We start from the raw sequence: 19,244 nt of genomic DNA, 5'->3' as shown, positions 1-19,244 counted from the left end.
ACGGCTACTGTCTGCGATCGGCTGTATATTGATTTATTTACGCGTGAATGCTATACATGTCTTGTCAACAATGTGTACCTGTATTCGACATGATGCGAGTCATCGCAGTTTATTCTTGCACAAATCGAGGTACAAAATGTTTCTTAATCGTATAATCGGCGTTTTCTACCGCTCGACATGATTGATAATCTACAAAAATGGGTATATTTCCGCTGTCATTTATACGCTTCGCAAGATGGATTAATTATGGATTATATATGTGCCAGTAACAATGCAGTCGAAGGTGTGGTCCGGCACACCGGCACCGGCATGCCAAAAAAGAAATAAAGAAATAAACACTCCGCTGCCGAGATTATTTGGCAAAACTCAAATGCTTGGCTCTACATGCAAACAAATTCTCGTCCTACGTGCAGTAATAATTGCCTAGTAATAAATACTCCGTCCAGTTCCGGCACGCGGTAGCCATTGTGGAATTGGGTGCTCGTACTTCAGCTTGGTGTATTCATCTTTCAGCTGCATACTTTTTGTCTAAAAAACTAACGCATTTTCCCAGTCCAACATGCAGCCCAGTGAGCCCACTATAGTAACTGTAAACTCCAGATTTTGAAAATTACATTTCAAAAGTAGACACATTATGTGCAATGCTCGTTGGACACGAAATAAGTTATTCAGTTAATTGCACAAATAAACTATTGGAACATCTGTACTTCTACTTGTATATGTTGTCTGTTAAGCAGGATTAGCTTAGAAATAAAAATGATGCGTGCATTACTCAGTAAATATTACATGTATGTACACGTGCTTACAGGACGAAATGCCGGAAACGATTTTCCTGGATGTGACATGGAAGTCTCCGATTCTGTATCGTGAAAGACAGTCTTGTCCACCATAGTATCACTGCTTCCGTGCATGAGGTCGCTTTCGTCGTGTGCCAACGACTGGTGCTTCTTCCATTCTTTAAACAGACTGGATTCCGCGGTTTTTAGCGCCTAAAAATGATTTACGTGTTAATTGCTGGTATTAGCGATTATTTCATGGATACCGATACTCAATCGTCAGTTAGCAATACAAGGGTAACTGTTAATTCAGAGTTCATGGCACCGAAATATATATTTGCAACTTTTCAAGCATTTCATTTTGCTGAGAACAGTAATTATTAATAGCCATGCTCGTTTAGCAAATATTAATAGCTCTTTACAGCACACCTTTGCGGCATTACTCTCTTTGGTGCGTTGAGTGGTTTCTTTCCCTTTCCCTTTCAGGAGTGCCTGCATTAAATTGCGTGCATATATCAGCCATCATCCCGACGCGCTGAATACCGAGAAAAGTCTTGCTTACTTTTCTAAGGTCAAGCTGTCCATTTAGGGACGCTGCCGAAGGCGGTGCCGCCTATATAACAAACACCCATCATACTGACCACTGTCCTCCGGTGATTCACATGCCGTCCCCACCTTGGCACTGCGCGTATGTATCTGACTCTTGGGAATTTTCCGGTCACCGGCACCCTGCTGCTGTTGCCGCACGGCAGCTGACGCACGCTGAGCCCGGCGACTCATCAGCGTGGATGCCGCCTTGGCTGGCGGTGTGTCTGACTCACTACTGGCTGTACTGCTCGTGGTCGCATCCGAGTCACTCGTTGTCATACTGTATTCTGCCGGCATACTCCGCGGTACTCGCTGGCGTGCTGGTGGTTTCGGATTATCAAGTCCCAATCCGGGACGGTCCACTACGTTCCCTGGGCGCAGCAGCGGGAACGCGGATTTCGTAGCCGTGACGGGTTTGATGACCTTTTTCAACAGCCCCTCCGTAGACGACTGAAGTTTACCTTGGGATTAGCAAAGTGACAGCGTGTAACGAGTGTAATCGTGCGTAGCATGTCTTATTAATAATAATATGCGTCAGGATGAAAGCGTGTTTTCAGGGATGCGTGATGAGTGCAGCATACCGATGGTATCGGTGGCAGTTGTGTCGGGTTGTGCTGATTGATGATCCTCGGCACTGTCATGTCGGCTTTTTGACTCACGCTCGAGTGCGGTCTCGACTATGGTGACTTTTTTCGGACGTTCATCGGGAGCATGTGTGTTGTTGGGTGGCAAAAGCGGTTCTGCCAAAGCGGGTTGGCAGTTACTTGTATTTGCCGGCACTGCGCACTTCTGATCGGGGTCGTACAAAAAATTCCCAGGTGCGTCCGAAACATTAATATGAGCCGAGATATCGGCTCTAAGAGGTATCTATCACGTGAAATTTGCTTTAGCAAAATCAAAATTAATGCTTTAATTCGACATCTGCATGGCGTACAGACGCGCGCACTTATCATACCTGCACAGTTTCGTTTCCGATCCACCGATCTGGACTGTTTATCTGCACCTGTTCTGCAGTGGCCATTTCATTCTCCTTCCCACCATTCCCGCCCACACCTCTCCCTCCCAGAACATCGTCCCGTAAAAATAGCGCTTGCTGTGCATTAGATACGAATACACATACAGAACGTAAGTAAGAACTACGGTATGTTTCTAATTCAGAAACACTTTCGTAATCGTTAATGCAGTGTATATGCCACATTTTCCGTACCAGAAAACGCTTAATCTTCCAGTTTACTGTTAAGTTTGCAAGTATTATTTATTGAATGTAATTGGTTTCTGTACTGCATGGCGCACATTATTCAAATTTATAAGACAAAGGGCGTATGCGTATTAATCGTACTTTTACTAAATTCAAATAAATTGACGGCTAAACGTAAAGTACAATCGACTGTTAACGTCTACTGCAGACAAATTCCGTTTGAATACGTTGCCATATAAGTATCTGTATTTGGACACCCACCTCTGCGGTTTCCAAGCGTTCCTCCAGGAACTTCCTGTGCAGTTTATCCTGCTGTAGCATATCGTTAAGCAGCTTTACAGAGGCTTCTGATTTTTTCAGCGTCTCTTTCTGTTCCCAATACAGTTTTAGGTGTTCATTGTATTTGTCAATTATCCGCCTATATGCATCTTTGAACTCATGGCAGTGCTCACACATGGTCTCCTTCGATGGTGGACCGTCGCCAGCGAAAGCCATTTGGATACGAATGTGTAATTATGAAAAGAGATGATAATATAAACAAAATTATTAATCAAGAAAGAAACCAGATAAATGCAATACAAAATAAGGTGCAACACAAGTTTAACCGTAAGCACGATGCTTGTTTCACAAAACAAATTATCAACAAATCAAACAGACCAACAAGCAGCAAAGAAACGAGGTTCTAAGCCATTTTGAGCTGATTTTTCGTCTGGAGCATAAAAGTCGCGTGTGCGTAAAATTACACTATAAATATGTACGAATTCTTTTTCTGCGAAATCTTTTGCCAACAGAAGGGAGTTTTTTTAGTTTGTCAGTTTCTGTTGTTGAAAAAGGCAGAGCCGTTCTTAGCAACTGTGTATAGTAAATGTGCAGAATGTAAACGTGCGTATAGTCTATAAAGGATTTTAAGGCTCTTGTCTCAGTCTTGTGCGCGATGCTTACTATACGAAGTACTGCAAAAATATTTACCAGACCATAACTATGAAAAACATTAGTTATTCCCTTATGCACCTGGAAATCACTTAGATCATATGTATTAATTATTAAAAAAATAAGTCAATTACATACAGTAGATCGACTACGGGAACAGGTTTTTTAGCTAGTATGTACATAATTATAAAATTTTGTGGGACCACACGACAACGTCCGCGCATAATGCTAATTTTTCGGTGCAACTTTTACAATTCTGCCTCTTTGGCGCATCCATTTGGCATATTCGTAAATAAACATAGCGCATCCTAAGCAGCATCCATATCCCCACAGTGCAATAAGAAATGCGAAACTCTCCAGACTGATAGCTTGCTTGCGCAATCCGGCGCTGTCCTTCAAAGTTTTCTTGTAGCAGGTCTCCATTCGTGCATGCGACTTCAACCGCATATACCGCTCATACTGCTGAATGCCAGCTGCCCACAGTCCTTCCTGTGTGGTCTGTGCAAAACTGTCAAAACAATAACGAACCGTGCAACACAAAAATAACGCTCACCGCCATGCTTCCGTAACGTACATCTCAATACAGTAACCTTTGGTTGTCACTTGCTGTTTAGGTCTTATCCTTGTTATACAAGTACATTAGCCGCGTGGATTACTGACCCTCTTTCGATTCCTTTTCGTAAGGAAGAATTTTTCGGTAGAACAAACGCCGCCACTCGCAGTGTTCCCAGTTTATCGATGGCCATGTACATGTCGCAACTCACGGCCGACAAATCCAGCAGTGCTTCATGACTGAGTATCAGTGCTGTAAGGTCGCCCATGGCCAACTCCAGATACTGTGTGTAGATATTGGAATAACTGACATTGGACGTGGTGGAGTTGAGGATGAGAACTTTTTGTGCCAACTCCTTCTGGTAGGGAATGCGAGATGCCTACGGTACATACAGATGCAAATTGCCGGTAATTTACAACCGAACCGGCAACTTGTTAAAGCGGTGTATGTACTTTACATTTAACATGTCAATCGCCGTTGGACTGCCATAAACCGTGAACTTTGTGTTCAACAGGGATTCAACGTTCTCAAAAGGCAGCTTTTTCGGGGAGCTGAAGGCAAACACGTATGACATGTGTCCGGATATGGTACACAAGATAGTGAGTGTATACAAACACCACACGCCGTAGAAGAGCATTTTCGACAGCGGCCACTGTGTGACGCGCGCTGATTCAAAATCCTCTAAAGTAAAACAATAAAATTATGCGAGTGGTGGTCACTTTTTAAGTACTGTGCAGTGCAGTACTTTTATGCAAGTATTTCAGGTATGTGTCAATCATACAGAATACAGTAAAACGCTTGGGATAGAATAGTTATGTTTAATATCGCCACGCTAACTCTTTGCTTATCGATTGACAGTTATAGTACTTAAAACTTTTGTGTTTCAGACAACAAGACAAATGTAAATGATATTAATTCTGTAAATGGCTTCTCCGGCTCCGGCTTACGGCTCCTCTGGAAAAATTTATAAAGCACTTTAATTTACCAATGCCTTCGATGCCTAAACCCAAGCCCAACAACTTTATAGTCCACGAGAAGAAACGTTTTATTCCAAATCGTCCTGGTGACCTTTGTCGAAATCGCTTATGGAACTCTTCGAAGATGATACCGACCAGCGAGAAAGAAATGACTACGGCAACCATCACCGCCAGCACACTGGGCGACGCCAGCTTTTCCAGTGTATTCCAGAAGAAATCAGACTGTCGGGCGGACAGGAGGTGATTCTTGTGCACCACGGCCATGTATGTCCGCGGAAATAAGGAATCGATCAGGGTGAAATGCTCACCGCGTGATGAAGACATTCCCAGCGGGGCCACACCCTAAATTATTTAAGTAACTAATAACGTGAAGACGACAAATAAAAGTCCAATTAAAAGTATAAACACTTTAAGTGTACAGTACTGACCATGTCCGCTGTGTCATTGACAATGGCGCCCATCACACCGTCGAGCGTTTCATTCCGCAGACCCACTAACGGGGGCTGTTGCAGAATACAGCTGCAGCATAAGACATTTTGCAAGCTTTGCTGATTATGAAAGTTTTTGTACAACAGAACGCTCGCAAAGAATTTTCGCTTTAACTTACGTCTGGCGTAAATACCCGCAGATGTGATAGAGAAAATCAATCAATATTCCTTTCCATTGCTTCTCCGGTTCCAAATATTGCACATAGGGAGGAGACTAGTGAAAAACATACTGAATTGTAGTATTTAATTACGAAAGCTGAGGCATCCCCGAAATCAACAAGTTGTTAAGTTCAGTTAAAAGGGCCACCCAAAGCCTTCAAGAAGCAGATATGTCAACTTCAAATCAGAATTCACCGGCAAAAGTTATAAAAAGCTGGTAACTTACGTTTTTTTAGTCACAACGCTATTGTTAAAATTCTTAATAAACAAAAGGCCTGTTGTTCATTGTTGTTCATTCACGAATCATACACGCAAGGGCCTTCATTTCCAGCCAACATCAACAAGTCCGAGTAACAAAAATCTGGTGACCACTCTCACAAGCGAAAGTCAAAACAAGCAAAACTATCAAAATACAAAACTTACATTTGCTAGTAAAAACAAAACTGCAACAATCTTACCGGATAGACAGATACACGAACACTTGTTGGAACTAATTTCAGGCGATCGGACATTATCAGGACAAGGAAAAAACAATGATCAATACAAAAAGTAAAAAATCACATGGCATCAATCAAATTTATCGCGGGTTTTTCGCCGGCAAGATCTGCACGGACAACTTGTGTTTGGCCAGGACATCTTCCGGCATGCAGAAGACTGGATTAACTGTCTTAATATTGCCCAGGAATGTGTGAGTCTGACTCGAATCGCCAGCTGAGAGTAGGGAAGACGACAATAGCGACAATCCGGCCACACCGAACAGCGTATGGAATGGATCAGCCAGGTTGCCGGGTCGATCGGCGACGCCGCCCAGCTCCACATCCTGACTGGCCAGAATGAAAGAGATAAGTTTCTTCTCGTCGATCCAGTGCAGCCGGCCGATTATCGCCAACGATGCCAACACCCACCACGAATAACAAACATCTGGCAGCTTCTCAGGCCGTCCTACAAAACGGCAACAACGAAAGCTAGACAAATCTCTTACCAAAATTCGCAACGATGTACTTGATCCTGCAATTATACAAACAAAACCATAATACATGGAACTATTAGTTCCAGGGGAAACTTTTACGAAAATTCAAAAGCACAGAAGAAAATTCGACTATCCGAAGTATATTTGGTAGGTGGGAGAATACAAGAATACAGCACATGGCATTCGTGTTGATGTAAAAATCTTGCTTACTGCACGATGCATTTTTGCAATGGCTTCTCGTTTTACCCCTTTTTTTCTTAAGCGTGGAAATACTTAGCTTTCCCATTAGTTTCTATTTTTATCTTTATGAATGGCTGGATTTCTTAGAACTTTAACGGAGCCTCATCAGTGCTGAACGGTAATTAGTTCAATGTTAATTGGCAGCATTTTTCTTAAAAATATCGATAATTATAACGTTACATCGTTGATGAATCTGTGAGCACCAACATTTTCACAGCGGCAAGCAAATGTTGCAGTGTGCCTAGATATCACAAAAACTACAAAACTCCAAGAAATTGCTAAAGCATACAAACTCTAAAAATAAGAAAAAGCTAAAGCATACCAATCCAAAGAACGATAAAATTATTGACATACCGTTAAGACCACCGCTAGGCAGCTGCCGTTTCGCCAGCCACAATCCCAGCTTATCCGCATCCACAATATCCAACCGGCCCAAAATGGCCAACGATCCCACACTGCAATAAATCATCCCCGCATGCGACTCCGCACCGGGCGACGTCCCGAAACCGCCGTCAAAATTCTGACACTGCCGGATATATTCCACAGCCTTCTCCCGCTGGCACTGCTCCAACCGCCCTAACAACGCCAGACACGCCAGTCCACACATGGAAAAGCGCGTATCCACTTCGCCCCAGCGATCGCCCGCGAAACTCCCGTTCTCCTGCTGCAGACCCACCACGAAGCGGCTGACACCGTCGACATCAATCTCCGCCAGGGCGTCGAAGGTGACGAGGATCTGGACGGCGCACAGAGTGTGCAGCAGGTGCTCGTCGTGGTCGGGATGGGGCGCGAAGCCCCCCGAGGGCGTCTGGCAGCTCTTCACGTAGCGGATGACGGCGTCGCGCGTGAAACGCGACGAGGCGTGGAGAGCGTGCAGGAGATCCAGACAAGTTACGGTCCAGTACATGCCCGAGATGCGGAGGTACTCGGCCATGGAGAATTCCTGCAACGCACCGGGGTTCAGCGACATCAGCAATGCGGATGACTGGGAATACTGTACTAGTATTTGAAAGTTGTTTTCGACGTACGTACGCGTCCACATCTTCGCCATAGCGCTCTAGATAGTTCGTATGCTTATCCATCGCGAAAGTAGTGGGAGCGTCCGCAGGGATCGTGGCATCGCGTTGAGGATGTGCCTATAACCAGTAAATGCAACAACTTGAAAAAAGTACTGTTCAACCGTAAATGGAATATCGGCCATATTTCAGGCTTGACGTGCTGATAGTGATACTGATAGTGACAAAAACGCATCCCAATTTCCACCCAACATACCATTCTGAATGTGTCGCGGGTCTCCGGAAATTCCTCTTCTTTACTGCGAATAGTTTCTTCTGTATTACGTTCAGATTGACACGATAATTTCGCAACTGGCTAATAAGAAAGACAAATCGTCAAAAGTACAAAAATTTACAAAAATCTAAAAAATGATGGAAAAAGTCAAAAAGTACAAATCACAAGTGAATGTTTTTTTTATTCTGATTTTGAGCCAATCTTAGTCCGCACGCCAGCCAAGGGCGGGTGCAATTGCATCTTGGATTTCCAAGGCTACTGTATACATTTTGAGAATTTCACTATTTCAGATAAATTTTCAGTTTGCAGATCTGCACTCTTTGCAGCTATGAGCTTGTTTAAATTCTGTTACTTACTGACTGACTGACTGTGTATTTGATCAACTGTAATTTCTCGCCGGAATTAAATGCATCATCGATACTCCGAATCGATCCTCAAATTCTGCACTGATATCTAAACAGTTAGCTGTTAGCACTTGTTAGTGCTTGCAAGATTAGTGTTAGCACTTGATTTCTGCTTGCAAGATTTCCTGTAATTTGAGCACACATTGCACTCTTCAACGTCTGTCACATCACCGTGCAAGATGGACTCAAAGGAGCCAAGTGGGTCTCGTTCCAGTCGGACCGAATCACCGAGTTCCCGAGCGTCGTCCAGCAGTAGACCCGATTCCGCTCCTGCCTTGCCACTAACCCCACAAGGCCGTATAAAGAAACCGAACTCCCCTAGACAATCCCGCAGTGCCAAGCCGACCGCAACCAAATCCCCTTCAGCCCTCCCGAATTACTCTGGGAATCAAAACCAGTCCCTATCGCAGCTGCAACGAGACTTGAACGATTTCCCAAATATCGTCCAGTTAGTGCAAAAATACAAAAATTTCGAAGCCCGTGCAGATATCAGCCGAAAGCATACGGCCTTTATGGAACTGGTGGATGCGCTGCTGGATGAGAAGATCGCTCCGGACCGAATTGCAGGTTACCGACGGGATCCGGACGGAGGCGCACAGCACGAGTATTTCTGCACGTGGAGTTTGGATTCTCTCCGTGAATATGCTCTCGAAGGTTGGCTTCCACATGACAAGCTGGCTGGACGATGTCCGGAATTTCTTGCGAATTATTTGGCTCAAATGCATGTGGTGCAGTCGTGGCGGAAGTATGAGATACTCAAGTACGACGACGGAACACCGCGCGTGTTGCTGCTTACACAAAAAACTAACGATTCTTAGACATGTTTGTATGAGGTCGCTTTAATTTATGCGTTTTCTTTTATGCACAATTGTTTATTTGATCTTTTTGTTTTGCCAGTGTTTTTTGTTGTTTTCTGCCTTTATTTACAGGTAATAAGTCCATTCATTCAGATTACTTTGATAATTACTGTTTTGATTTAGTTATGGTACCGAATGGACCGACTTCTAATTTTCCTGCGTTAAAAAGCTAAAACTAAAATAAAACTGTTAAAGGCTCAGCTTTCATTACTACGTAGTACGTACTTATTTTAGCAGGGGTCAATAACTATTAAATTGATGCTTCTCCAATGTAGGAAATTAGTTGTGAGTACAGAACAGTACAGTACTTACCAGACCTGGGCAGTTATAACTTAACTCTATAACTTAACGCGAGTTATTTGCGAGTTATCGAGTTTTAACGTAACTCTGAAGCGTAACTCGCTATCCAAAAACCTAACTCTAACGTAACTCGCCAAAATTTTGTATTGATTGTCTATGGTAGCGCAACTCGCGGTATAACTCAAAACTCAGTTTTACTTGCATGAATAGCGTAACTCGTAGCGTAATTCGCACGCTCGCTGTAACTCCTAACTCTAACGGTGGGTGCATTTTCCATAACTGCCCAGGTCTGGTACTTACTTGATCTACAGTACAGTTTGCATCCATGGTCCATACGGTCATATTGTCGATTAGCGCAGTATGTATACTTCGTACTGTAGTCAAATTTTAAGATAAAATAATGGTGTGCATAGTTAGAAGCGGCAAAAACTGGAACAGTAACGTGTCCGCTTTCCAACTGCATATGCAGCGTTAATAAATATTTGCCAGAATTGCCAACGAAGTGTGGTCACCGTGACACAAAACTCATGGAAGCTATCTGTTGTCACTAGTGATACGAAACCACATCCCTTGCATGAACCAACTTTACTGAAATACGCCATAAAAAATTAACTAACAAGTAGTCGCGGTGAAACACCCCACATTCTGAGGTAATAAAATTCTATAAATGACCTAGAGCAAGCTCGCAATTTAGCCGAACAGCAGCTAAACTTATTTCCCCATCAAATTAACACAGATACCAGCAAAAACATATCACCAGTTGGGAAAAAACAGTCCACAAGCGATAACCAGCCTGTAGGATGTTTTCTTCACATAAAATCTATAAACACCCCTTTGTATGATCCCCGTCCACCATGAGTCCCATCACCGCCCATTGACAGCAAACATGGATGCCAGCCCCAAACCCTCATCGCTCTCGTGTCCAATGGCAGCCTGCTTTTTTGGTCCCTTATTAATCCGCAACGGCGGCAGATTGGGAATGACCACCTGCAGTCGCTCCATCTCACTCAGCGGTCGTCCAATACGGTCCTGTACAATCTTCTTGAAGGCCATCCGCTTCCGCTTCTCATACAAGTTCTTCCCTTCCATACGCACAAACAACAGCCCATCCAGATTACCCACCGCCACTTTATGCTTCTCCATATCACAGTTCAGAGGTTTCAGCACATTTTCCACAACATCGCCGAATAACGGCTTGATGAGAAAGTAAGCAAATAATCCCAGATTGACCAGCGTCGCTTGGCTAGCATCATGCTGACCGTGGACATTCAGCGCCACCAAAATGGACTGAAAAATGTACTTCACCGCTTCGGGATTCAACGATGAGTCCTCCTTCCGTGCCAACCGTGGAATCAACATTTGAGCAAAGCGAGCAAACTGCTGGGAAGCATTAGTGTCCGGCCAGTGTAAACCGGTGAACACCGTCATCAGAATGGCATTGGCCAGCACCGGATCATGTAAGCACATCTCGCCGATGGGCGAAATCTCTTCCACATCGTCAGGTTTAGCGGGATTATTCGGCTGGCTGGAGGAGGTGGGCGACGGGCTGTGTGTACTCGCTTCGGAGTCGTCTTCCATGACGTCATCGCCCCGGTCTTCCAAGGGCACTTTTAGCTGGTCGGACAACAGCGGCTGCATCACCAGTGCATAACAGTCACGCGTCAATCCCCGCAACAGAATATCCTGCAGAATCTCTTCTTGTTCATCGCTTTCCAAATCTAGAGAATCCCAACCGCTGGTTAACATTTTGTTCAGTGCCGGACAGAAATCGCGCAGAACCGGGATGACGATAGTTGGAAAGGCGTCCAATGGGCAGTTGCGAATAAACTGCGATACCAGTTGCCGCACGATGGTCCGCATCAGAAAGATTGGCACCACATCTACAGATGCAATATAATTACGATAGTCAATTAAATAATACATTTCGGAATAAAGTAAAAAACCGTAGCTTTTAATGTACCTGGAATTGTTATGTAGCGAAAAACGGCGCGTTGTAAGAAATCCGCCAGATTAGGAATCTGATAGAACTGCGTGCCCAAACACCGGCCCGCATACCCAATGATCTTGCAGGCACTTTCCAGATTCGTATGTAGCCAGTTCTTTAGCCGCTCCCTAGTCTGAAAATTCTCTGACATATCCTGTTTGAAAGTTCCAAACACTGGGTGGATCATCCGATTCCTTTCCCCGATGGGCATTGTCAAAATCTTCTGATTATCCTTATGCAACAGCGTCAAATTCCCTGGCAGTCGCAACTGCAGTAAGCAGTCGATTAACAGTACAGCATTCTCAAGCAGCGATATCACCGGCGCATTGGAAAACTTCATATGCACGAACGTTGAGGCAATAATATTTGAGCAAAAAAATAACTGCTTCCGGCGCTGTCCAATGATAACGTCGTCAAATCCCACCGATAATGGCTGATTCAGGCCAAAAAAATTGACAAACTTTTCTACCGATTTCAGAGCACTACAGAAGTCGGCTGACTGCCAAAAGGGCGTTACTGCCGAGATGATTTCGCCGGCCAGACTGGCTTGCTTGTTGACATCGCTGCAGTCCTTGGTGACGGTGATTAATCCATCCAATAAGCTGCACCGGTCGGATGTGCTCAGGTTGCACTGGAACACGTCGCGGAGCATTAACAGCAGCTGGTCGTAGCGGTCAACCAGAGGCTTGGTGAGATTACGACAGAAATGACTGAAGAAATTCACAGCGTGCCGATGCAACTCCAAGACTGACTCATCTGCATAATAAAAGCAAAATTAGCGCTCACCAACTACGCTGCTGACAAATGGCAAGGAATTAACAACGTCAGTGCAGTAACGGATAGCTACGCAGAACTCAGCATCCGGAAACAAACCAAATCGATAAAAAGAAACGAAATCATAACAAATTATTATTAAGATTCTTCGGAATTATTAAGATTACCATTAAATCACACGCAAAACAACAAGAGAAAAGCATTTGAAAAACGAAAATCCAGCATACTTAACATTCAAAACCATTACAGCAACGGTTAGAAATTTTCGGTAATTATAGTGCAACGTGTACAGTAACTTAAAATTATGCCAATGGCACAGGGTACCTGTCTCTTTTTCGCCAGATGGGAGTGAATTGGTCAAAAGGAAAAACCCGTATTTAACCACCTTATCCAACATCTGAGCGCATTGCTCCTGGTGTTCTGGAGGAGCATTAGAAATAAATGCTGTCGATAGGCGTGAAATGCAGCTGAGTCCCATAGAAACCACCGTGGGATCCGCTCTGTCGCCGGCCATCAACGCGTCCATTAGCTGAAAGGCGAACGGTCGAAACTTGGTCTTCACACTCGGAGATACGGTCTTCGTCGAATTCTCCAACACCGTCAAGACCGCCGTCCATCGATCCTGATCTTTGTCCTTGGTATTCATCAGATTCTGCAGCGCGCTGAAGGAAAAATCCAACAACTCTTCTGACTTACAACACGCAATCCGTTTGATCAATTCGGAAATTCTCAGACGAAAAGTTGCAATGAATTCCTTGAAGGAATTGTCCTGTTGCATGAAATCCATGGACAGAAATTGGTTATCGGTTAATTTCGTAATCAGCAACAATTTCAGACAGGTTTGCACCGTAGAAATCGCCGTAGGCATCACTTCCGGGCGTTCGCGGATAACCTTGTTACCCCAGATTGTCAACCAGGCATTCAGCGCAAAGTTGGCAACTTGCGGACTTTCGTGATTCGTCAGCTTCAGTAAAGTGCTAATGTAGCTGGCGAAATTCTCCCGGTTGAGTTCCAGATATTCCGACAGTTCCTCCAGGCTGTGCAGCTGTAGTGCGATGGCGACAAAGGTTTCTACAAATTTTTTCAACGAGGTGTAAGACTGTTCACTGAATGGCCCGGCGTAATTCACAATTCTCTGCAACACCGAGAAGTATTTTGATTCGGAAAGCAACTTGAGGACGATCCGGATGTCGTCTTTTTTGGAGTATTTCCGGCTCAACAAACAGCAGAGGAAGTCGGCCACTTCCAACTGCAGCGCTTCGTCGGTGAGGGTTTTCGACAACAGCGTGTCGATAAAGACGCCATCGTTCAACCACAAATACTTAACCTAAAGTTGTAAAAGATAGAGCATCAATTAAATCAGATGCCATAAACCAGCATACATAATGGGTTAAATAACTTGTCCGCAAAAAAATAGTATCGAAAGATGCTCTGACTAGTGAAAACACAGTGCGGCCCGGAAAAACATATTAATTTAATTTTAATACCTAAAAATTTATTCTCGTGTACAGCACAGTGGAAACGAAAACATCCATGTTGTCGATAAAAGAAAAAAATCACCTTACCATTAGTAAATATTTTTTAAAAATCATTATTTGAAATTAATCTTCACCTGAGTGTATTCGCCGATGGCAGAGCACAGTCGGATAACCGTCACCGAAACCGGACGCAAATTCAAATTCGCCGCCCTTATTAAGGCTTGCACCAGGAAAGCGATTAAATCCGGCATCACCGTCATCAGGGAATCGGACAATTCCCGGTGGCGATGCTGGGTGGTGGGCAGCAGGGTCAACGAGCGGAATTGCATCAGATCCTCGATGAAACGCAGCAGAATCAGGGTGACAATCTGCAGCTGCGTCGGACCCTTCCGCGAAGCCTCGTCCAGTTCCTGCAACATACTGGGCCACTGCTGCGGCCACTCGCGCTTAATCATCTCCACGACAATCTTCCCGATCCCGTCCAGGATGAAGTGCTCGCTGCGGGGTCCGCCGGGATCCATGCCGGAAATCAGGGAGAACACAATGTTCTTCATCAGCAGTTTGCTCTCGGGTTTCAGGATATTCCAGGAATACTTGACGGTATCCTCCAGAAACTGCAGACCGATATGTACAACCGAGGAGCTCCAGCGTGCGCCGTCGTTCTGCGCCAGCACGGCGCCCAGCTCTAGTTTCTGCTCGGGTGCCAAACGACGGCGCAGTTCCTCGTAATTATGGTAGGCCTGCATCCGGGTGGCGTTAGCCACATGCGGATCCACCATGGACGTGGCGACCTGTAAGATCTGGTACAGGTCGCTTTCTTCGATGCTAGACAGCTTCATGGTGCTGCTTTCCATGAGTTGGACGCCGTTGTCGGCGATAAATGGCCTCAATCATTCACTCACACTCGCATTCCAATATGTTACACAACGATTCACACCATATCCTTGGACAGCAATGGAACGAGAGTCTTACATTTGTACAATTTACTAATCCATTGCAAAAATATTTTTCTTGCAACCAAAAATTCCAATCAAAAGCAATGACGCAAGTAGAGCATAATTTTCGCAATTTTGTAGTTTCTAATTTTTGCCCGCGCATTTACATTTTGCCGAAGTGATTTCGAAATCTTTCTGATCACTTGACGTTCACGAACGTGGCAAGCAACTTCCGGTGGGTTACAGGGATTTATGTAAAGCGCCGCAAATACTCTGATTGCACCGCACTGTGACTGGAAATGCCGGTTGGTCTGAAGTACCGTTCATTTTTAATTTTAGTAAATAACGAATTCTAGACTTGCACCTTCCTGTCGCTTGGCAAGGTTAAAACGACAACAGTGTAAAACTGCAACAAAATGATTACATAACAACCAACAACAAGTAAAAGTCAGCAGATCAAAACAGTCAAACTGAATACTTGAATAGAAGTATGTACGCGTATCAGTCTACAGATCACAACTGTGCGTAGCACCGCAAAAACAAATCGAAATTTCTATCACAGTCGCGAATAATTAAGATGATATTCCAGATTCCAGGCTTAATTATGTGTATCAGTTACAACTTATTTAAACTTATATTCTACATTTAGTGTCAGTAAATCACACGCCATTTAGCCGGTTGTTCACAGGAAGACTCAAAAGTTTTGCAGAAGCGGTTAAATGTGGTAGCTGGATCAAATCCCAGGATTTCCCGCTCCTCCTGGATCCGAAAGGAAAACGTCGATTCGTGAGAACCAATGAAAAATCTAAATACAACATAGAAGTCCGATTAGAATAGACCTACAAGGTCTTTTTAAAATATTTGTGGTAGGAATTATTGATCTGACGCAACAGAAACCCATTGATTGAATATTTCACTTATTTTCACAAAATCCATGTGCTGTACGCAAATGCTTGTACCGGGCATGCGCACAAATCCACTGCTCAACAATAGCAGCTCCACCTTCCTTTATAGTGCTCAGCAACTGCTGAGAGGGATTGTATGTCCACACCGTAATGCCGGGCAAATTCTGCTTAAGCTCCCTAACCTCTGTTCACAAAACGACAGAATTTAACAAAGGCATCAACCGGAAAATAATGACCTCCGTACCATCTTTCGTACCATCAGTGGCTAAAAACACCACCGATATGTTTTGCATCCGCAGAATCTTTCGCAACTGCAGAGCAGCTTCCCTCACCGATGGAACTTCATCGGCATGGGCACGTAGATAATCCTGTCTTCGTAGATGAGCACAGACAAACGGACCCCCAAATGCTACTGGACTCTGCATTAATTGTGAGAAAAAGTTGCAAAGAAGACCTCAAGAAAGTAACGAAAACAAAGAGAAGAGAAGAGAACATTTTACACTTCCGTGGTGGTCTGTGGCATTGTCACATCATAGCAGAAAACCTTACCTTTTGAATCTCCCAGCTGTCAGGTGTAATCGTAATATCGCGCTCATCTGATGAGTTCAGATTATTTTCTCGAAATTCGTTGCCCAGATTAATCAAACGTTTGGAGAAACGCATACTCCGGCGAGCCTATATACTGCATATAGTAAGTATATGAAGTTTCTGCACTTAAATAACTTATTAAGCATACAAACACTTCTGTAATTATATAAGCACATCTATAAATGTACGAGCATATTAACATAATATTGAAAACCACTGTAAAACAAAAAAGTTGCTGTCAGGAAAGTACGATGCAGAAGGCAAACTATCCTTGCTGACACGGATCTGACGTATTTTCTTATTACAAGTCCAACCAACAATGCGTATGGTCAATGCGTATGGTCTCTATGGTCAATGGTCACCTCCAGTTTTTACACAACCGATTCATCGACGAAAGATTACAGCAATTCCAGTATCTATTAATTTTTTTTCAGAAACGAAACCATCCATTTATGTACTTTAAAAACTGACAATGTTACTGTATGCCCGTATTAATGCTAATATCAATGTGTGCCGCAATTACTGATGAATACTGTACACAGAGTGGTAAGAATAATTTCCTTGACTTTACCTTGAGTCTTAGTAAAATGCTGATTTTAATGATATCATTTAGTGCAACTATTTCACAATCAAACAAAGATACGTAAATGAGTTTCATAAATAAACAGCTTTAGTGATATAGCAAACGTTGTACTCTTGTCTAATATTATTAAGAAATCAAATATAAATAGTTACTGAGACTAAGCAAAATTGCCGTCGCTAAAATTGCCGTGCAAAATGGAAGGCTGCCGTGCCTGCAACAAACTTAGAAGGAAGGGAGTGTTTATTACGGCTTCAAAAATAAGTCCATGACTGAATAAAGGTAAAAGATATAACGAAAAATAAATAGGGGCAAGTCGCTTGAAAAGATTCTTACCTTCCAGTAGTTCTCGCTTCCGTAATGGTCATGAAGAACAGTTTCAAAACGATCAAACATAACGGCTCTGTAACGAGGAAGATTTAGCAAATTAACACGACGACAGTTACAGATGACGATAAGAAGATGCCACCCTATCTACAAAAATAATAAGTGGTGAATAAGCATGAAATGTTAATCAATAAAAACTGCTGGCATTACCATCGCCAAACAAACCGAATTAAAATTTTTCACTTATTTTAATTTTTGGACTTGATAAGCAGAACCTTTGAATTTTGCAGAATGTACGCATGCGCACTTAACAGTGGTAAGAACATGCATACTTGTCTGTCACATCGGTTTTGGCTAGTAATCGCGTAATAATTTTCCCAGCTGGTCCCAGTGCTTTGAAACATCGTAACCGTTTTGTATAAATTCCGTCATAATCCCAGAACCAACCGCGGATAACATTTTTTGCCTCAAAGAAATACGGCAATCCGGCCACATCACTGCATTTCGTTTCGTTAAGCAACCATTCACTCTGTAGATCTACTTCGTCAAAATTATGGCTCATCAGATAAAATACCTCATCAATAACTGGCAGCTTTCTGTCTACAATAAAACAGCACATAGCTTTCAATGCGGTTTATTTTATACCTATATTAATCTAACCTGCGTTTACTTTTACGCACCTACACAATCAAGCAGTTTTAGTACACATTACACAATAATTAAACAATTTTTACACACCTACCCAATTTTAGTAAGCGCAAGTCAACGTTCGTTTTACGACTTGTGTCAGTCTGGTTTCAAAATTTAAACTAAAACATGTCGTAACCTTCAACCAACTAAACTTTACCAGCCAGATAATCGTCGAATTCCATAACAGGAACGAACCGGCGGATACTGTCGATATCGAAAAACAAGGACCAATGCAGTGCATCCTGACGTAAATCCTTCCTCTTCCAATGGTACAACGGTCCCCAAGGCGGAAGAACCAGTGCCCAGGAGCTGCGATCATCCAGTTCGTTCAACATGTGCACAAATACAGCGGCACGCACAAACACATCGCGCCGTAAATTGAATCCTTCGCCGGGATTGACTTCGTACAGCATGAATCTGCAAATTAAGCCGAAATCAGCAGTAAGAACTTGTCTTGCTTTGTGGGCCCGGGGCTATGGTCCTTAAATCGTACGTTATAATTTACCAACCTTGCTTTCAAATACAACCTTGCTGTTTTATCCTTACCGCGACGATTTCATGCATGAGTCTGCCGTGCAAGATTCTTCCACTGCGTATAATAACGCTGGACGACTGGAAAGGGATGCCAAGCACAGGAACAAGCCGAACATCATTTTTGGACATTAGATTGAAAATGGTACGGAAAAAGTGCTCTGCGCATTCGAGCTCGTAATAAACTGTTTCTGAGAGCTTCACGAAATTTCGGAGTACAGGGACCGGGAAATCCAAACCTGGAAAACTAATAGTTCAGGAGATCTTGGACACTACACGTTTCGACGGATGTTTTTTTGATATCTTTACTGACTTTACAGGCTTTACTCTTTAGGAATGGCAAACAATTTAAAACAAGCACTTACCATTAATGGAAAGAGAAATTGCAACTGTAAATTAAATACTGATGTAAAACATTTCATGACAGCAGTCAGCGAACTGAAACTCTCATACAAACACATAGAAAGTGCAACAGCAGCAATACTATTTGAATTTTTGAAATGCTCAAACAAAAACAAAATCATAAAAATAGGAAACAATCTTCGAGGCAAACTGAAAAATTTTGGTAGCCTGCCTCCCCAGGTGGCAAGCCTCTGCGCTACTGTTTGTCACCACACCTCTTTTGTCACTTGTGGACCAATAAGAGCCGCAGTCTTGCGCATCCTGTCGGCGCTCGGTGTTGACTACGGTAGCTGATCAGAACACTGAGAACAGCAAGCAAA

The 19,244-nt window shown here is 43.4% G+C and overlaps 5 protein-coding genes across 13 annotated transcripts; all 5 read right to left on the bottom strand.

Annotated features, from left to right (window-relative positions):
- Nucleotides 1–131: 131 nt before the first annotated feature.
- LOC129581260 (uncharacterized) lies at nt 132–3,370 on the bottom strand. 4 transcript variants are annotated; one of them, XM_055472235.1, is made up of 9 exons: nt 3,015–3,370; nt 2,824–2,931; nt 2,320–2,457; nt 1,946–2,231; nt 1,452–1,825; nt 1,339–1,389; nt 1,206–1,268; nt 807–989; nt 132–528 (listed from the first exon to the last, which is right to left on the bottom strand). In XM_055472235.1, the coding sequence occupies exons 2-9, from the start codon at nt 2,881–2,883 to the stop codon at nt 424–426; spliced, it is 1,260 nt and encodes a 419-aa protein (XP_055328210.1). In that variant the 5' UTR covers nt 2,884–2,931; nt 3,015–3,370; the 3' UTR covers nt 132–423. The 4 variants fall into 4 exon arrangements, with proteins under 4 accessions (XP_055328210.1, XP_055328208.1, XP_055328207.1 ...); XM_055472233.1 differs by having other exon boundaries at nt 132–536; nt 2,824–3,370; XM_055472232.1 differs by having other exon boundaries at nt 2,824–3,370.
- A 279-nt stretch (nt 3,371–3,649) lies between these two features.
- Nucleotides 3,650–5,765, bottom strand: LOC129580862 (uncharacterized). The gene is made up of 6 exons (XM_055471583.1): nt 5,630–5,765; nt 5,451–5,541; nt 4,974–5,364; nt 4,503–4,726; nt 4,153–4,424; nt 3,650–4,000 (listed from the first exon to the last, which is right to left on the bottom strand). The coding sequence occupies exons 2-6, from the start codon at nt 5,481–5,483 to the stop codon at nt 3,721–3,723; spliced, it is 1,200 nt and encodes a 399-aa protein (XP_055327558.1). The 5' UTR covers nt 5,484–5,541; nt 5,630–5,765; the 3' UTR covers nt 3,650–3,720.
- Nucleotides 5,766–5,943: 178 nt separating this feature from the next.
- On the bottom strand, nt 5,944–8,366 carry LOC129580929 (geranylgeranyl transferase type-2 subunit beta-like). Of its 3 annotated transcripts, none has more exons than XM_055471696.1 (4): nt 8,152–8,366; nt 7,912–8,015; nt 7,234–7,822; nt 5,944–6,677 (listed from the first exon to the last, which is right to left on the bottom strand). In XM_055471696.1, the coding sequence occupies exons 3-4, from the start codon at nt 7,811–7,813 to the stop codon at nt 6,247–6,249; spliced, it is 1,011 nt and encodes a 336-aa protein (XP_055327671.1). In that variant the 5' UTR covers nt 7,814–7,822; nt 7,912–8,015; nt 8,152–8,366; the 3' UTR covers nt 5,944–6,246. The 3 variants fall into 3 exon arrangements, with proteins under 3 accessions (XP_055327671.1, XP_055327670.1, XP_055327669.1); XM_055471695.1 differs by having other exon boundaries at nt 5,944–6,611; nt 7,908–8,015; nt 8,152–8,365; XM_055471694.1 differs by having other exon boundaries at nt 7,908–8,015; nt 8,152–8,364.
- Nucleotides 8,367–10,300: 1,934 nt separating this feature from the next.
- Nucleotides 10,301–15,080, bottom strand: LOC129581030 (exportin-5-like). Its single transcript, XM_055471860.1, has 4 exons — nt 14,101–15,080; nt 12,813–13,815; nt 11,691–12,470; nt 10,301–11,610 (listed from the first exon to the last, which is right to left on the bottom strand). The coding sequence occupies exons 1-4, from the start codon at nt 14,818–14,820 to the stop codon at nt 10,595–10,597; spliced, it is 3,519 nt and encodes a 1,172-aa protein (XP_055327835.1). The 5' UTR covers nt 14,821–15,080; the 3' UTR covers nt 10,301–10,594.
- A 158-nt stretch (nt 15,081–15,238) lies between these two features.
- On the bottom strand, nt 15,239–19,056 carry LOC129581031 (GDP-fucose protein O-fucosyltransferase 2-like). Of its 4 annotated transcripts, none has more exons than XM_055471862.1 (9): nt 18,888–19,056; nt 18,538–18,761; nt 18,149–18,408; nt 17,634–17,901; nt 17,311–17,377; nt 16,356–16,481; nt 16,063–16,225; nt 15,861–15,990; nt 15,239–15,706 (listed from the first exon to the last, which is right to left on the bottom strand). In XM_055471862.1, exons 2-9 carry the CDS (start codon nt 18,642–18,644, stop codon nt 15,553–15,555), a joined length of 1,275 nt encoding a protein of 424 aa, XP_055327837.1. In that variant the 5' UTR covers nt 18,645–18,761; nt 18,888–19,056; the 3' UTR covers nt 15,239–15,552. The 4 variants fall into 4 exon arrangements, with proteins under 4 accessions (XP_055327837.1, XP_055327840.1, XP_055327838.1 ...); XM_055471861.1 differs by having other exon boundaries at nt 15,244–15,706; nt 16,051–16,225; XM_055471865.1 differs by lacking the exon at nt 18,888–19,056 and having other exon boundaries at nt 15,240–15,706; nt 16,051–16,225; nt 18,519–18,641.
- Between the last annotated feature and the right edge of the window lie 188 nt (nt 19,057–19,244).

The sequence above is a fragment of the Paramacrobiotus metropolitanus genome, unplaced genomic scaffold (assembly GCF_019649055.1).
Source record: "Paramacrobiotus metropolitanus isolate TYO unplaced genomic scaffold, Prichtersi_v1.0 Parri_scaffold0000005, whole genome shotgun sequence".
NCBI classification, from domain to species: domain Eukaryota; kingdom Metazoa; phylum Tardigrada; class Eutardigrada; order Parachela; family Macrobiotidae; genus Paramacrobiotus; species Paramacrobiotus metropolitanus.
The sequence above is the reverse complement of the archived record's forward strand: the minus strand, read 5'-3'. Positions and strand labels throughout refer to the sequence as shown.

Bases quoted from the DNA above. Each gene is read 5' to 3' on its own strand.
- LOC129580929 (XM_055471694.1), bottom strand. The intron at 7,823-7,907 runs GTACGTCGAAAA...GGTGCGTTGCAG, and splicing joins GCGAAGATGTGGACGCGTAC to GAATTCTCCATGGCCGAGTA. The intron at 6,678-7,233 runs GTATGTCAATAA...GTATAATTGCAG, and splicing joins GCCTAGCGGTGGTCTTAACG to GATCAAGTACATCGTTGCGA.
- LOC129581030 (XM_055471860.1), bottom strand. From the start codon at position 14,820: ATGGAAAGCAGCACCATGAAGCTGTCTAGCATCGAAGAAAGCGACCTG. The intron at 13,816-14,100 runs GTGAAGATTAAT...TTACAACTTTAG, and splicing joins CCATCGGCGAATACACTCAG to GTTAAGTATTTGTGGTTGAA. The intron at 12,471-12,812 runs GTACCCTGTGCC...TTTATTATGCAG, and splicing joins ATCTGGCGAAAAAGAGACAG to ATGAGTCAGTCTTGGAGTTG.
- LOC129581260 (XM_055472232.1), bottom strand. From the start codon at position 3,057: ATGGCTTTCGCTGGCGACGGTCCACCATCGAAGGAGACCATGTGTGAG. The intron at 1,826-1,945 runs GTATGCTGCACT...GCTAATCCCAAG, and splicing joins AACTGCCACCGATACCATCG to GTAAACTTCAGTCGTCTACG. The intron at 529-806 runs GTAAGCACGTGT...TTAGTTTTTTAG, and splicing joins CGTTTCCGGCATTTCGTCCT to ACAAAAAGTATGCAGCTGAA.
- LOC129581031 (XM_055471861.1), bottom strand. From the start codon at position 18,644: ATGATGTTCGGCTTGTTCCTGTGCTTGGCATCCCTTTCCAGTCGTCCA. The intron at 16,482-17,310 runs GTAAGAATCTTT...TGCAGTATATAG, and splicing joins GAAGCGAGAACTACTGGAAG to GCTCGCCGGAGTATGCGTTT. The intron at 15,991-16,050 runs GTACGGAGGTCA...TTTTGTGAACAG, and splicing joins CACTGATGGTACGAAAGATG to AGGTTAGGGAGCTTAAGCAG.
- LOC129580862 (XM_055471583.1), bottom strand. From the start codon at position 5,483: ATGGGCGCCATTGTCAATGACACAGCGGACATG. The intron at 5,365-5,450 runs GTCAGTACTGTA...TAAATAATTTAG, and splicing joins TCAATGACACAGCGGACATG to GGTGTGGCCCCGCTGGGAAT. The intron at 4,425-4,502 runs GTAAAGTACATA...TATGTACCGTAG, and splicing joins CGGCGATTGACATGTTAAAT to GCATCTCGCATTCCCTACCA.